The 15,000-nt window shown below is 40.7% G+C and overlaps 1 protein-coding gene across 1 annotated transcript in view; it reads right to left on the bottom strand.

Moving 5' to 3' along the window:
- LOC121861576 (zonadhesin-like) overlaps positions 1-15,000 on the bottom strand; it is a 32,569-nt gene that overhangs the window by 5,081 nt on the left and 12,488 nt on the right. The window contains exon 4 of the mRNA XM_042359460.1: positions 10,802-10,976. Within this exon, the coding sequence (XP_042215394.1) occupies positions 10,802-10,976 (175 nt within the window). The remainder of the gene's footprint in view (positions 1-10,801; positions 10,977-15,000) is intronic.

The raw sequence follows: 15,000 nt of genomic DNA, 5'->3' as shown, positions 1-15,000 counted from the left end.
GATGCTTTCCTCCCCTCCCTCCTGTAGCTGTGAGGCTGTGATTTTGTTGTACCAGAGAGAGAGAGACAGAGAATGATGATGAATATGAGATTAACAGCGGTCTTATTCAGTATCTCTCTCTCTCTCTCTTACTGTTGCAACATCTCTCACAAGATCCCTCTCACTTACCCACACTCTCCCAAGGGTACTCTCTCAATCCACTCACTCTCACTAAGTCCCCCCAGAAGGCTATAGTCTAACCCCTATCTACTCTTCCAAGGGGACCCTCTCACTCTCACTAACTCTCCCAGGAAAATAAGTGACCACCTACCGCCGGAAACACTCAACTTTACCTGTCCCCTCCCAAGGTATGTACTTCACCCCCACTGGATTCCATTTTCCTTCTGTGTTATTGGGCCAAGAAGCCATTCATTTGGTTTTCTATCGGCAGGACTATTTTCTTTGGGGTTTAGTTTAGTTAAAAAAGTTTCTCTTGGTTTGTATACAAATATTGGGTTGAATTGCGTCAAGAAATTCGTGAGTTTACCTTTTACTCGGATATGTCACGGTCTTATAACATCTCGTCCTCGATAACGTCTCGTAAAAGCAGCTCGTCCTCGATAACGTCTCGTAAAAGCACCTCGTCCTCGAAATCATATATCATTTCAACAACTCTTACGCATCGTGAGTCTCGTATCAGAGAGATAGATGGAAGACGTCATCACGGACACCCTCATCGACAGGTTCTCCTTCCCCACCTGATCAGCTGATTCATATAAACATTGGTGGAAGATCAGGGAATGTTATGTATTCTCCTACAAGCCAAGACACACACACACACACACACACACACACACACACACACACACACAAAACACTGTCATATAATCGGGTGAGTCAGTTCTCGGTTTCCCCCACTGGCAGGCAAGCATGTGTTGCTCTCCCAGCCAGCAGATCCTCCTTGATGCTGGTGATGGCGCCTCTGCTTGTTGCTCCTACTACTACCAACATCAGTCTTGTTGTTGTATGTTCACGAAACTCTGCGTCAGAAGGTGGACAGACTTAAAAATAGCTAATCTCCATGTGTAAGAAACCCATTTATATTTCCTTAAGAACAACAATTTAAAAGACAGTATGAAAAACACGAGAAAATTAGAGGAAAGGAAGAGCATCTATCAGTCAAATCAGAAAAGGGTTAAACTGTAAGCTAATTGAGCAAAGAGCAAAAAAAATACGATGATTGGCTAAAGACAACGTAGCTCCAACTGCTAGATGTACCCGGTATGTGTAGCTGTAAGCTGATTGGGCTAGAACCTAAACACCTCGATGTTGATTGGTTAAGGATAGCGTGTTGTTGCCACCATAACAATGAACCAAACAAGCGGAGAGATTAAGCTTTCGACAGTTATTGTTCGTTAAAAGTTTAAACTAATCCTTTCAGCTTCGCCCAAGGAGGTGATATCATGTCAACACAAGGACAGTCAACACTCCTCGGAAACAAAACCCGCTCGTTAAATTTAACTCTCTCTCTCTCTCTCTCTCTCTCTCTCTATCTCTCTCTATTAGACATAAACAAACCAGTGCAGGAACACAGACAAGCGCAGTTAAGTCAATACTATCATGTTGCAAATAGCAGAGTACAGTTACCTCCGTCCTGCTTGACACTACCCTAGAGAGAGAGAACCCAGGAGGCCAGCAGTTTGAGGACAGTAGTTTGAGGCCAGTAGTTTGAGGCCAGTAGTTTCAGGCGAACAATTTGAGGCCAGTAGTTTGAGTTCAAAAGTTTGAGGCCAGTAGTTTAAGGCTAACAGTTTGAGGCCAGTAGTTTGAAGCCAATAGTTTGGGGATAACAATTTGAGGCCATCAGTTTGAGGCCAGTAGTTTAAGAACAGTAGTTTGAAGCCAGTAGTTTCAGGCTAACATTTTGAGGCCAGTAGTCTGAGGCCAGTATTTTCAGGTCAGTAATTTGGGGCCAACAGTTTGAGGCCAGCAGTTTGAGGCCAGCAGTTTGAGGCTAACATTTTGAGGGCAGTAGTTTGAGGCCAGCAGTTTGAGGCCAGTTGTTTGAGGCTAACAGTTAAAGGCCAGTAGTTTGAGCACATCATAATACCAAAAGACACACACACACACACACACAGCCCAGCCTAATCTGTGAAAGTTTTGTGTTTGACTGGGCTTATGCTGATATTGCAGGAGTCGTAGACCCTCAGCAATTTGGCAACATGAAAACTTCCTCCACCACTCACTGTCTTGTCAGCTTTCTCGATTACATATACCGCCATCTCGAGAAACGAAAAACGTCTGTAGCTGTCGCCTTCATTGATTTCACTAAAGCGTTCGACCTAGTCGACCACAATATAATCATAAACAAAGCTATTGACCTCGGGCTTCGGAGAAGTCTCATACCATGGCTTACAGACTTCCTCAGTGACCGACGCCAAGCTGTACGCTTCCGAGGGGCTGTCTCCACCTTTCAGTCACTCACCTGTGGCGTCCCCAAGGCACCAAGATGGGACCACTCTGCTTCCTTATGCTCATCAATGATGCCCTAAGAGAAACCCCTGCTCGCTGGAAATATGTCGACGACTCCACCATTGGGATCAGCGTCAACAATTCTGCTCCCAACTATACCGCCCTTCAGGATTTATTGAACAGTCTCCAAAACTGGGCCACCAACAACCATGTCACTATCAACCATACCAAGACCATGGTTATGCACATCAACCTCTCCTCCGACATTGTCCCACCTCCTTCCATTACCCTAGGTCCGAACACACTCCAGGTTGTAGATTCCACTAAGCTCCTCGGCGTAACCATAGACAACAAACTAAATTGGAAACCACACGTCAGTGAAGTTGTCAAATCCTCCAGTTTCCGTCTCCACCTCCTCCGCCGACTCAAGTCCCTCGGAGTTCCTGCACACGAGCTCCTCAGTGTATACACAACATTCATACTTCCCAAGCTCACCTATGCCTCCCCCACCTGGTCTTCCTCCCTAAATGCCACACAACGTAAACACCTAGAAAAAGTGCAAAAGAGGGCATGCAAGATTATTCTCTCCCCTTCCTACTCCACATATCAAGAAGCGCTCAACACACTGACCCTTTCGACTCTCACTGACCATCACCACGGCCTCATCTGCAAATTTGGTAAGAAGCTTCTACACCATCCCCGACACCGGCCCCTACTACCACCTGAGATCCCCTGTCCGAGAATTGCTGTTCGACACCACAACCGCATCCAGCCCATACGTGCACGAACTGATCGCTATAAGAACAGCCCAGTCCCAACCATTGTAAAAATTATCAATAACATGTAATAAATCAGTGTATTCACTCCCAGTAAACACTGCTCCCTACACTGTCACTATGTTGAAATGAACTGTAGTTTGAGCTGATCCCCATCTAAGTTATTATATGTCTTATTTGTGTCACTTATGTTACATATTATTTGTAATTCGTAACCCATTCCCCAAATATGTAACTGTATATTTTCAGCCTTCTGGCTGCCAAGCTCTTCACACACACACACACACACACACACACACACACACACACACACACACACACACACACACACACACACACACACACACACACACACTACAAAGACCCAATTATAATCTCATGTCATCCATTTTTCTCATATTACCCCAAACTGCCGCCACTGCTGAGGATAATTCTGCCAATTATTCTAACTATCGGTCATTCGTCCTATTAACACGTCTAATTGGTGTAATTGGCATCATAAACATTGGACTGTGTAGAGTGATGGAATTTTGGTCTTTAACCTAACCTAACCTAACCTAACCTAACCTAACCCCGAGCTGACCTGACCTAACCCATTTGACCCGGCCACTTCGGCCGTAAACCCGACCCATCGCTTCGACCTGACCCGACCTAACCCGACCCAAGCCGACCCGACCTAACCCGACCCGACCCGACCTAGCCGACCCGACCGCCCGACCCGACCAAAGCCCGACCCGACCTAACCGAGCCCGACCCGACCTAACCCGACCCGACCCGACCCGACCCGGCCTAACCTAACCTAACCTAACCTAACCTAACCTAAACCAATTAACTAATTCATGCAATAATAAAAAATAAGGTAAATACAATAACAAGGGAATGAAATAAATATGTAAATTAACCAAAGCATGAAACATATATGAATAAATCGCAACAATTATATTACATCAATTTCACACAATAAAGTGAAGCGTTGTGTTTGTGACTAAAACACAACATAAACACATATTTGACCTTGTCCGACACTTATTGTTGATGAGAACGCTATGACAGCGTGGTGGTATGTGTGAACTGAGAGAGAGAGAGAGAGAGAGAGAGAGAGAGAGAGAGAGAGAGAGACTACCCTAATAACATATCATTAAACCATAATAGACAGGAGTTGGAAGCATAATGTGTTGTCTAATGGTAGACCCTGCTGCCATATGGCATCACGAAAATTGTGACCAAGTCCCAGGTTGCTGATCTGACTTTCTGCCTCATTTACACACAATTGTTGGGTCTCAATTGTTTCTCTTACTTTGGTAACACAAAATACATATATTGTTTCTCAGTACTGTATTGATATTTTTTATTTTTATTTATTTTATTTATGGTCCTTTTATTATTATTATTATTATTATTATTATTATTATTATTATTATTATTATTATTATTATTATTATTATTATTATTATTATTATTATTATTATTATTATTATTATTATTATTATTATTATTATTATTATTATTATTATTATTATTATTATTATTATTATTATTATTATTATTATTATTATTATTATTATTATTATTATTATTGTTATTATTATTTATTATTGTTATTATTATTATTATTATTATTATTATTATTATTATTATTATTATTATTATTATTATTATTATTATTATTATTATTATTATTATTATTATTATTATTATTATTATTATTATTATTATTATTATTATTATTATTATTATTATTATTATTATTATTATTATTATTATTATTATTATTATTATTATTATTATTATTATTATTATTATTATTATTATTATTATTATTATTATTATTATTATTATTATTATTATTATTATTATTATTATTATTATTATTATTATTATTATTATTATTATTATTATTATTATTATTGTATTATTTATTATTATTATTATTATTATTATTATTATTATTATTATTATTATTATTATTATTATTATTATTATTATTATTATTATTATTATTATTATTATTATTATTATTATTATTATTATTATTATTATTATTATTATTATTATTATTATTATTATTATTATTATTATTATTGTATTATTATTATTATTATTATTATTATTATTATTATTAATTATTATTATTATTATTATTATTATTATTATTATTATTATTATTATTATTATTATTATTATTATTATTATTATTATTATTATTATTATTATTATTATTATTATTATTATTATTATTATTATTATTATTATTATTATTATTATTATTATTATTATTATTATTATTATTATTATTATTATTATTATTATTATTATTATTATTATTATTATTATTATTATTATTATTATTATTATTATTATTATTATTATTATTATTATTATTATTATTATTATTATTATTATTATTATTATTATTATTATTATTATTATTATTATTATTATTATTATTATTATTATTATTATTATTATTATTATTATTATTATTATTATTATTATACCTTTATTTGATATTTTTATAATTTTGTATTCATTTTATAAAGAGTAATTATTATTATTATTATTATTATTATTATTATTACTATATTAGGCAGAAGAATCCATCCATCCGTCAGATCAGATGAGGCGGACACTCACTTGACTAAACACTGGCCAGTAATATTGTGTAGTTATTTAGTGGATGTCTTTTTTAAGAGGTGAACGTGATCTGACAATACTGGGGGAAATATTATAATGTGGTGATGGTAAGAATAATACTCGTTTAAATGAATATTTTTGTCTATCTGCATCTCTCTCTCTCTCTCTCTCACAGTAATTGCTGCCCCAAAGTTACAGGACCTGTCGACAGTGTCTCTTGTAGAAGTTTGCCCACCACACCCGCCTCCCTCCCCCCTCACACCTGACTCTCTCCTCCCTCTCTCATTGGGTTACTCTCACTCTATCACACTGGATTACTTCCCTATTTCCTCACACACTTAGTTACTTCTCCTCCTCTTTTCTGGCTTACTCTCACTCCCTCTTTCTGGCTTACTCTTACTTCCTCTCACATTGGGTTACTCTCACATCTTGCTGCCTCTCACAAACTCTCAACGGAGTCAATTGGCCGAATATAGTAGAACACAGCTCTCTCACACACACCCGTCTGAGAGAGAGAGAGAGAGAGAGAGAGAGAGAGAGAGGTCCTGGGAAGTTTAACACACTAGAGAGACAACCTCTCACACACTCCCCCACACACTCACTCACCAGGCGTAAGGTAAGAGACCTGAGCAAGATAAAACACTTAGACATATAACCTCTCTCACACCCTCTCCCACTCACCCTCTCTCACTTACTCTCTCTCACTTACTCTCCCACTCACCCTCTCTCACTTACTATCCCACTCCACCCCCACCCCACTCCCCACCAACCTCCCCACCCCACCTCCACCCACCCCACCCCATCCCCACACCCCACCTCTCCCCACACCCACCTCCCCACCCAACCCCTCCCACCCACTCCACCCCCACTCCCCACCCCACTCCCCACCCACCTCCCACCCCACCTCCACCCATCCCCCTCACTTCACTCCCCACCTCAACCTCCCACCTCAACTCTCCTCACCCACTCCCACCACCCTCCCCACCTCACTCCCACCCCACCTCTCCCCACCTACCCTCCTCACCCCACTCCCACCAACTCTCCCCACTCCCACTCCACCCTACCTCCCCACCAACTCTACTTCACCTCTCCTCACTCCCCACTCCTCAATTTACCTCCCCACCACCCTCCCCACCACTCCCCACCACCCCTCCTCACCCCACTCCCCACCACCCTCCTCCCCACTCTCCCCACCCCACCCCCCACTCCCCACTCCTCACACCACCCCTCCCCACCTCAACCCTCCCCACCTACCTCCCCACCACCCTCTCCTCACCCCACTCCCACCAACCTCCTCCCCACCCCACCTCCTCACCCACCTCCCCACCCACTCCCTCACCCACCCTCCCCCCCACTGTCCCACCCACCTCTCCTCACCTGGTCCTCCCACTCACCCTCCCTCTCTCACCCCACTCCTCCCCACCCACCTCTCCCACTCCACACCTCCCCTCACCCCACTCCTCCCACCACCTTCCCACCAATCTCCCCACTCCCCACTCTCTCATTCACCCTCTCCCACTCCACACTCTCACTCACCCTCCCTCACTCCCTCTCACCCAGTCTCTCTCACTATCACTCACACACTTACCGAAACACAAGAGAGAGTGAGTGAGTGAGTGCTAAGGATAATATACCTCCCACACACACACACACCTCACCAGGTTAATGAATGACTCAACCATGGTTCTGAGGTAAATTTTCAATGTCTTAAACAAGTCTTTCACTGCTCCTCTGAAATGAGACACCAGAACTGTCCCACCCTGAGTCCTGGAGAGATGCAGCCTATATCACCCAGGCTGGGAACCTGACTGGCTGGGGTTCTGTGAGTGGGCTGCCAGTAAACCTTATTACGAAATGAGAAAACGATTACCTGTAGATTAGAACTCCTCATTTTATTTCACCTGGAGATTAACTAACCTAACCTAACCTAACCAACCTTGACCTAACCTAATCTAACTTAATCCACCAGGTAGGTTAAAGTGGTTAGTCTTTAGGTGAAATAGGAAGGGAGAACATAAGAACATAAGAACATAAGAATATAAGAATGGAGGAAACTGCAGCGGGCCTATTGGCCCATACTGGGCAGTTCCGTTTACACCCAACCCCTATTGCTCATATAAGCATCCAACCTACGTTTGAAGCTATTCAGCGTATTCGAGTTAATGATGATATTTGGTAACTTGTTCCATTCATCCACTACTCTGTTTCCAAACCAGTGTTTACCTATTTCACGCCTAAATCGAAATTTGTCTAATTTAAAACCATTGTTACGAGTTCTCTCCTGGTTGGATAGTTTGAGTACCTTTGTAATGTCCCCTTTGTTTAACCCTGACTTCCACTTATGCACCTCTATCAGGTCGCCCCTCGCTCTACGTCTCTCGAGGGAGTGCAAATTAAGATGCTTTAACCTGTCTCTATACTCAAGGTTCCTAATACCCGGGATTAGTCGTGTCATTCTCCTCTGAATTCTTTCTAAGGATTCTATATCCATTCTGTAATACGGTGACCAGAACTGAACTGCGTAACCCAGGTGTGGTCTCACAAGAGCAAGATACAGTTTTAGGATGACCTCGCTAGTCTTGTAACTAACACTGTTTGTATGAACCCAAGTACTTTATTAGCCTTGTTACAAGCAAAAACACATTGTTTACTTGGCTTAAGGTTCCTACTTATCATTACTCCTAAATCTCTCTCGCAGTCGGATTTCTCTATGGCATCGTTGTTCATCTGGTATCTGGTTTCCCTGTTTACATCTCCTATACTGAGTACTTTACATTTGTCCACGTTGAATTTCATCTGCCATTTTTCAGACCATTCGAAAAATTTGTTTAGATATTCCTGTAGTTTTGCGGAGTCCTCTTCAGATTTAATAACACGTCCTATTTTAGTGTCATCAGCAAATTTGCTTATGTTGTTGTCTATGACCCGATAAAAGAACACAGAACAATACCAATACAGTATATCCCCAGGTAACCGCGTTACTACAACTATCAATCATCAAGGACGAATGAGAACAGTTCCAGGAGACAGAAATCACCCCCTCAGAAAGGTTCTATATTTTGTGACAGATAAATAACGTGACAGAGATAGCGGCCATCATTATCATCACTGTCACAATCGGGGAAAAAACACCACATATTTCACCCACTTCACCACACAATGACATTACCTGTGTGGGAGGCCAACAGGTGTATGGGAGACGATAAACGTGGCAGTGTATCTGGGACGGTGTGATAGGTGTGTGGCTCTGGTGTCATTATTTTGTGAGTCGTGTGAGTCGTGTGTGTGTGTGTGTGTGTGTGTGTGTGTGTGTGTGTGTGTGTGTGTGTGTGTGTGTGTGTGTGCGCGCGCGAGGGAGGAGAAAAGACATTGTTCCTACTTCCCCTCGCCCACAACGCCCCCATAAGGCTGCCACTGTGGGTTGTGATGTTGCTGCTACAGTTTTGTATGGCTGTAAGAGAGAGGTGGGGCGGGGCGTTCTTCTCCCCGTGAAGCCTTAAAGGCTAATTCATCGTTTTCTTTAGCGAGCTTCTCTGTCCATCTTTTTATATACTGCATATGAGTTGATTTTAAGACCGCTACTTTCACGTGACTCCCTCCCTCCCACCTAACTCCTTCCTTCTCCCACCTAACTCCCTCTCTTTCTCTCACCTGAACCCCTCCCTCTCTCTCACTTAACTCCCCCCTTCTCTCTCACCTAACTCCCTCCCTCTCTCTCACCTGATTCAGCGTCCACGTCTTAATCGACTCTCAGCCAACTCCTTTTTTTTCCTCTGGGTGAAATTACTCCGTCTTACTCCGGCTTCCGTGAAAGAACTCGACTCAATTATTCTCTCACTTCTGCTCCCGACCAACTTTTACTCCGGCATTTTTCATTAAATTAACTCATAATTATTCCGGTATCTCTCTATCTATCTATCTATAATCTATCTAGCTACCCAGTCTGTCTATCTGTTGTCTGTCTGGCTGTCTAATTTACCTATCCATTCATTCTCTCTCTCTCTTTCTCTCTCTGTCTGTCTCTCTCTCTCTCTCTCTCAGAAACTTAATGCATATATTTTCCTTCTTAAAAAAGCTAAACTAAAAGAAATACTGTATCACCTGACATAATTACCCACAGGTGTTAACACATGACAAAACCGTCAATATACCTTAATAATTTACACGTATATATCATCCCTGTTCAGTGTCCACCTTTAACTTGTCAATCAATAATTCCAATGTTAGGATACAATAACACGTCACTATAATAACTTAGGTGATGTAAGGACACACATATAGCTCTCGGTGTGTGTGTGTGTGTGTGTGTGTGTGTGTGTGACATGATCAAGAATGTGGGAGTGAATATGATTATGAATGTGGGTGTGAATGTGATCATGAATGTGGGCGTGAATGTGGTAAAAACTGTGGGTGTAAATGTGATCGTGAATGTGGGCGTAAGTGTGGGCGCCATAAATTCAAGTCATCAACAACACATACACCCGAAGATGAATGAGGGTGCGTTCGTATATATGAGGGTGCGTTTTCTATACATTAAGTGAAGAACAGTTTCAATATGTTTGTTTTGGTCACCAGATCTTCCAGGAATTGTATAAAAGAGGTAAAATTTAAAGGATAAGAATGTATGTGGGGGAGGGTGTGTGTGTGGGGGGGAGCTGTTGTGTGTGGGGGAGGTGTGTGTTGTGTGGGGGTGGAGGTTGTGTGTGGGGAGGGTGTGTGTGTGTGTGGGTTGCGGTGGGGGAATGTTTTGTGTGGAGGATGTCCTACCTGTATGTATGCGTGGGGGTATTTTGTGTATACATGTGTATATAAGTATGTATGTATGTTACGATAGTTGTGATATCTGCGTAGATATGTTGTATCAAAGAGGAGGGGGAGAAAGAGGAGAAGGTTGATAAGATGTTGAGACGAGGAGGAGAATGAGGAGGTAGAGTACTCACCATGTTTCTGTGCCCAGTCGGTGATGGAGGTGACCCCGGCGGTGTAGGTAGACATACAGTCCTCGAACTTGCCCCTGTGATCAAGCCCCAGAGTGTTGACGTTGGCCTTTACCCCACACATGAGGGCTGTGGCACAGGCTGAGGAGTCCCCGATCTGTGCGTCGATGTTGTACGTCTGTGGGAGAGAAAGAGAGGCGGGTGAGACGTCTAGGGTGGTACAAGGGGTAAAGTCATCGTACTCAAGGGGTTAAGTCATCGTATTCAAGGGGTTAAATAATCGTACTTAGGGAGTCAATTCATCTTAATCAGTAAGTGAAGTCATCATATGCAAGAGGTTAATTCATCGTAATCAATAAATTAAGTCATCGAACTAAAGGATCGTGTGGTGTTGGTGTCGGGATGTATGTATGTAAAATATTTTGTATAATTATTTGTGAGCAAAGCTGGCACTTGATACCTAAAAATTTTCCTAAAATGTATGTACAGTATGTATGTCTGTATGTTGAACTATTTTTGCAGCTTAATGAAGGAGTTTCTTCTATTAGTGCTGTTAGGCTTGTAGTCCACCGGTACACGGTGTGTTTTGTAAATTTATCAGTCACTGCTGGGCATTGGAGGTGAAAGGATGTCTGGGGTTGTAAGTGGTAGACACCTTCTCTAATATGGTTTAGTTGAGTATTATATGCAGTGCTGTTCTATTATTATGTATTATGTGTAAAGTGCAATCAATTATTGTGTTGTAAGGTGGTTTATGGTTTATATACTGTGCACATATTAGTTGTATATTAAGGATGGAAAACAAAGTACAGTTAACTTGGTAAGGAGTCATTGCCTACGATGATTTGTCCATCAATAGTTCATTAACGGTGTATGTAAGTTCCACCATGTTTTTCACTACAACGGTACAGCAAAGTATATTTTTTTAGCATTAAACTGTTATTATTTTATTATCGAATCATCACTACATATAACACCATCCATCATCACTACATATAACACCATCCATCATCACTACATATAACACCATCCATCATCACTACATATAACATCATCATCCATTATCACTACATATAACACCATCCATCATCACTACATATAACACCATCCATCATCACTACATATAACACCATCCATCATCACTACATATAACATCATCATCCATCATCACTACATATAACACCATCCCATCATACATATAACACCATCCACATCATACATATAACACCATCCATCATCACTACATATAACATCATCATCCATCATCACTACATATAACACCATCCATCATCACTGCATATAACACCATCCATCATCACTACATATAACATCATCCCATCATCACTACATATAACACCATCACCATCATTACATATAACACCATCCATCATCACTACATATAACACCATCCATCATCACCACATATAACACCACCCACCATCACTACATATAACACCACCCACCATCACTACATATAACATCTATCATCACTACATATAACAACATCCATCATCACCACATATAACACCATCCATCATCACCACATATAACACCATCATCATCATTAGATATAACACCATCCATCATCACTACATATAACACCATCCATCATCACCACATATAACACCACCCACCATCACTACATATAACACCACCCACCATCACTACATATAACATCATCTATCATCACTACATATAACATCATCATCCCATCATCACTACATATAACACCATCACACCATCACTACATATAACACCATCCATCATCACCATATAACACCATCCATCATCTACATATAACATCATCATCCATCATCACTACATAACACCATCCATCATCACTGCATATAACACCATCCATCATCACTACATATAACACCATCCATCATCACTACATATAACATCATCATCAATCATCACTACATATACTACATATAACACCATCCATCATCACTACATAACACCATCATCATCACTACATATAACATCATCATCCACCATCACTACATATAACACCATCCATCATCACTACATATAACACCATCCATCATCACTACATATAACATCATCATCCATCAACACTACATATAACACCATCCACCATCACTACATATAACACCATCCATCATCACTACATATAACACCATCCATCATCACTACATATAACATCATCATCCATCATCACTACATATAACACCATCCATCATCACTGCATATAACACCATCCATCATCACTACATATAACACCATCCATCATCACTACATATAACACCATCCATCATCACTACATATAACACCATCCATCATCACTACAGATCAGTAAAGTAGTTTCCGAGATTCTCGTGCGGACACACACACACACACACACACACATACATACTTCTTTGTTTTATATATATATATATATATATATATATATATATATATATATATATATATATATATATATATATATATATATATATATATATATATATATATATATAGTGGCCGGAGTGTCGAGATAACTATTCCACATGTGATTAAACTGAACATTACATAAAAAAAAGCAATCCAACGAGCTGTGTATTTTTTTCATATATGAAAAAATAACAAAAGCATAGTGATTACACGCCTGGCAACGTGTATAATGAGATGTACACAAAGGGAAAAATCTCTTCCAGGCACTAACATTATCAATAAGTTGTTCTGGGCGTTGAATTTGCGTTGCAATTTCAGTCCAACGTCAATCAACGCTGATATGACGTAACCTGTCCATTGGATGTGGGTTTTCGTTCACACACACACACACACACACACACGTCTCCATCACCACTACACATACCTCACCTAACATAGCCTAACCTAACCCGATCTTGTCCCCTAAGATAGCGTTAGGGTGGTTAATCATCAGGTGAAATTAGGTTGGAGAGCTAATCTTCAGGTGCTTCATTTCCTTAACTATTACTCAGTATTGGATGATATATATATATATATATATATATATATATATATATATATATATATATATATATATATATATATATATATATATATATATATATATATATATATATATATATATATATATATATATATATTTTTTTTTTTTTTTTTTTTTTTTTTTAATCTAGCAAGTTAAAGCTAAAGATATTCCAAGTAAATCGGGATTCGTCAGCGGATTCGAATCTCGATACCGGAGCGTTATAACACACTAAATGTTGGATAAACAGGGATTTGTTAGAGGGTTCGAATCTCTGAAGATATTGATCCGTGGTTCGTGATCTGGATTCGAACAGGTGTATAGAAGGTCAAATCATCCACGAAAACAACTTTTGATTCCTTAGTTTTCGTGAGCCCGAGTACAGAGCATTCCAGAGTGGTGAACAGGATTCGAACCAGTGAACCATAAATTAAACCCAATGGCACACTATCATTTATAGAGAAACCCAGGGTGTCAGGTAGCCCCGAGTGCCAGGTAGGTCAGGTAGCCCCGAGTGCCAGATAGGTCAGGTAGCCCCGAGTGCCAGGTAGGTCAGGTAGCCCCGAGTGCCAGATAGGTCAGGTAGCCCCGAGTGCCAGGTAGGTCAGGTAGCCCCGAGTGTTAGATAAGCCAGGTATCCCCGAGTGCCGGGTAGCCCAGGTAGCCCAGGTAGCCAACATATCTCATTACCAGACGAGAGTAAGCCGTTCAACACAATGCTATGTTTTGTGTGACCAGTGCTGGCAGCCTATTACAGTCTAATGCATATATCATAGCCACAACACACCTATGAATACGAATAGGTCATGTCAGCTGGGGTCATGACCTTGGAGTGATGACGGGAGATGGGGGAGGAGGAGTGGGTGGAGGAGAGAGGGGAGGGAGGGCGAGGGAAGAGTGGAAGGAGTGTGAGGGCGGAGTAGGAAGAGGAGAGAAAGGAGGGAGGATAGGGAAGGTGAGAGAAGAGTGGAAGGATGAGGGGGGGGGTGAGTAGGAGGGAGAGGTGGAGGGTGATGAGGACGAGGAATAGCGTTGGAGGAGAAGGGTGAGGGGTGGGAGGAGGAGAGAATGGGAGGGTGGGAGAAGGAGGGAGGTGGGGTGGGTGAGAGTGGGGGAGGAGGGTGGCAGTAGGAGGGGGCGTATATGTGAGGGAGGAAGAATAGGTAGGGAGGGAAAGAGGGGTTGTAGGAGGAAGAGAGGGGGGTAGGAGTAGGAGGGGAGGGTAGGATTAGGAGGGGAG

Source organism: Homarus americanus, unplaced genomic scaffold (assembly GCF_018991925.1).
Source record: "Homarus americanus isolate GMGI-L3 unplaced genomic scaffold, GMGI_Hamer_2.0 scaffold24260, whole genome shotgun sequence".
Taxonomy (NCBI): domain Eukaryota; kingdom Metazoa; phylum Arthropoda; class Malacostraca; order Decapoda; family Nephropidae; genus Homarus; species Homarus americanus.
This window is presented reverse-complemented; position numbering and strand designations above follow the sequence as displayed.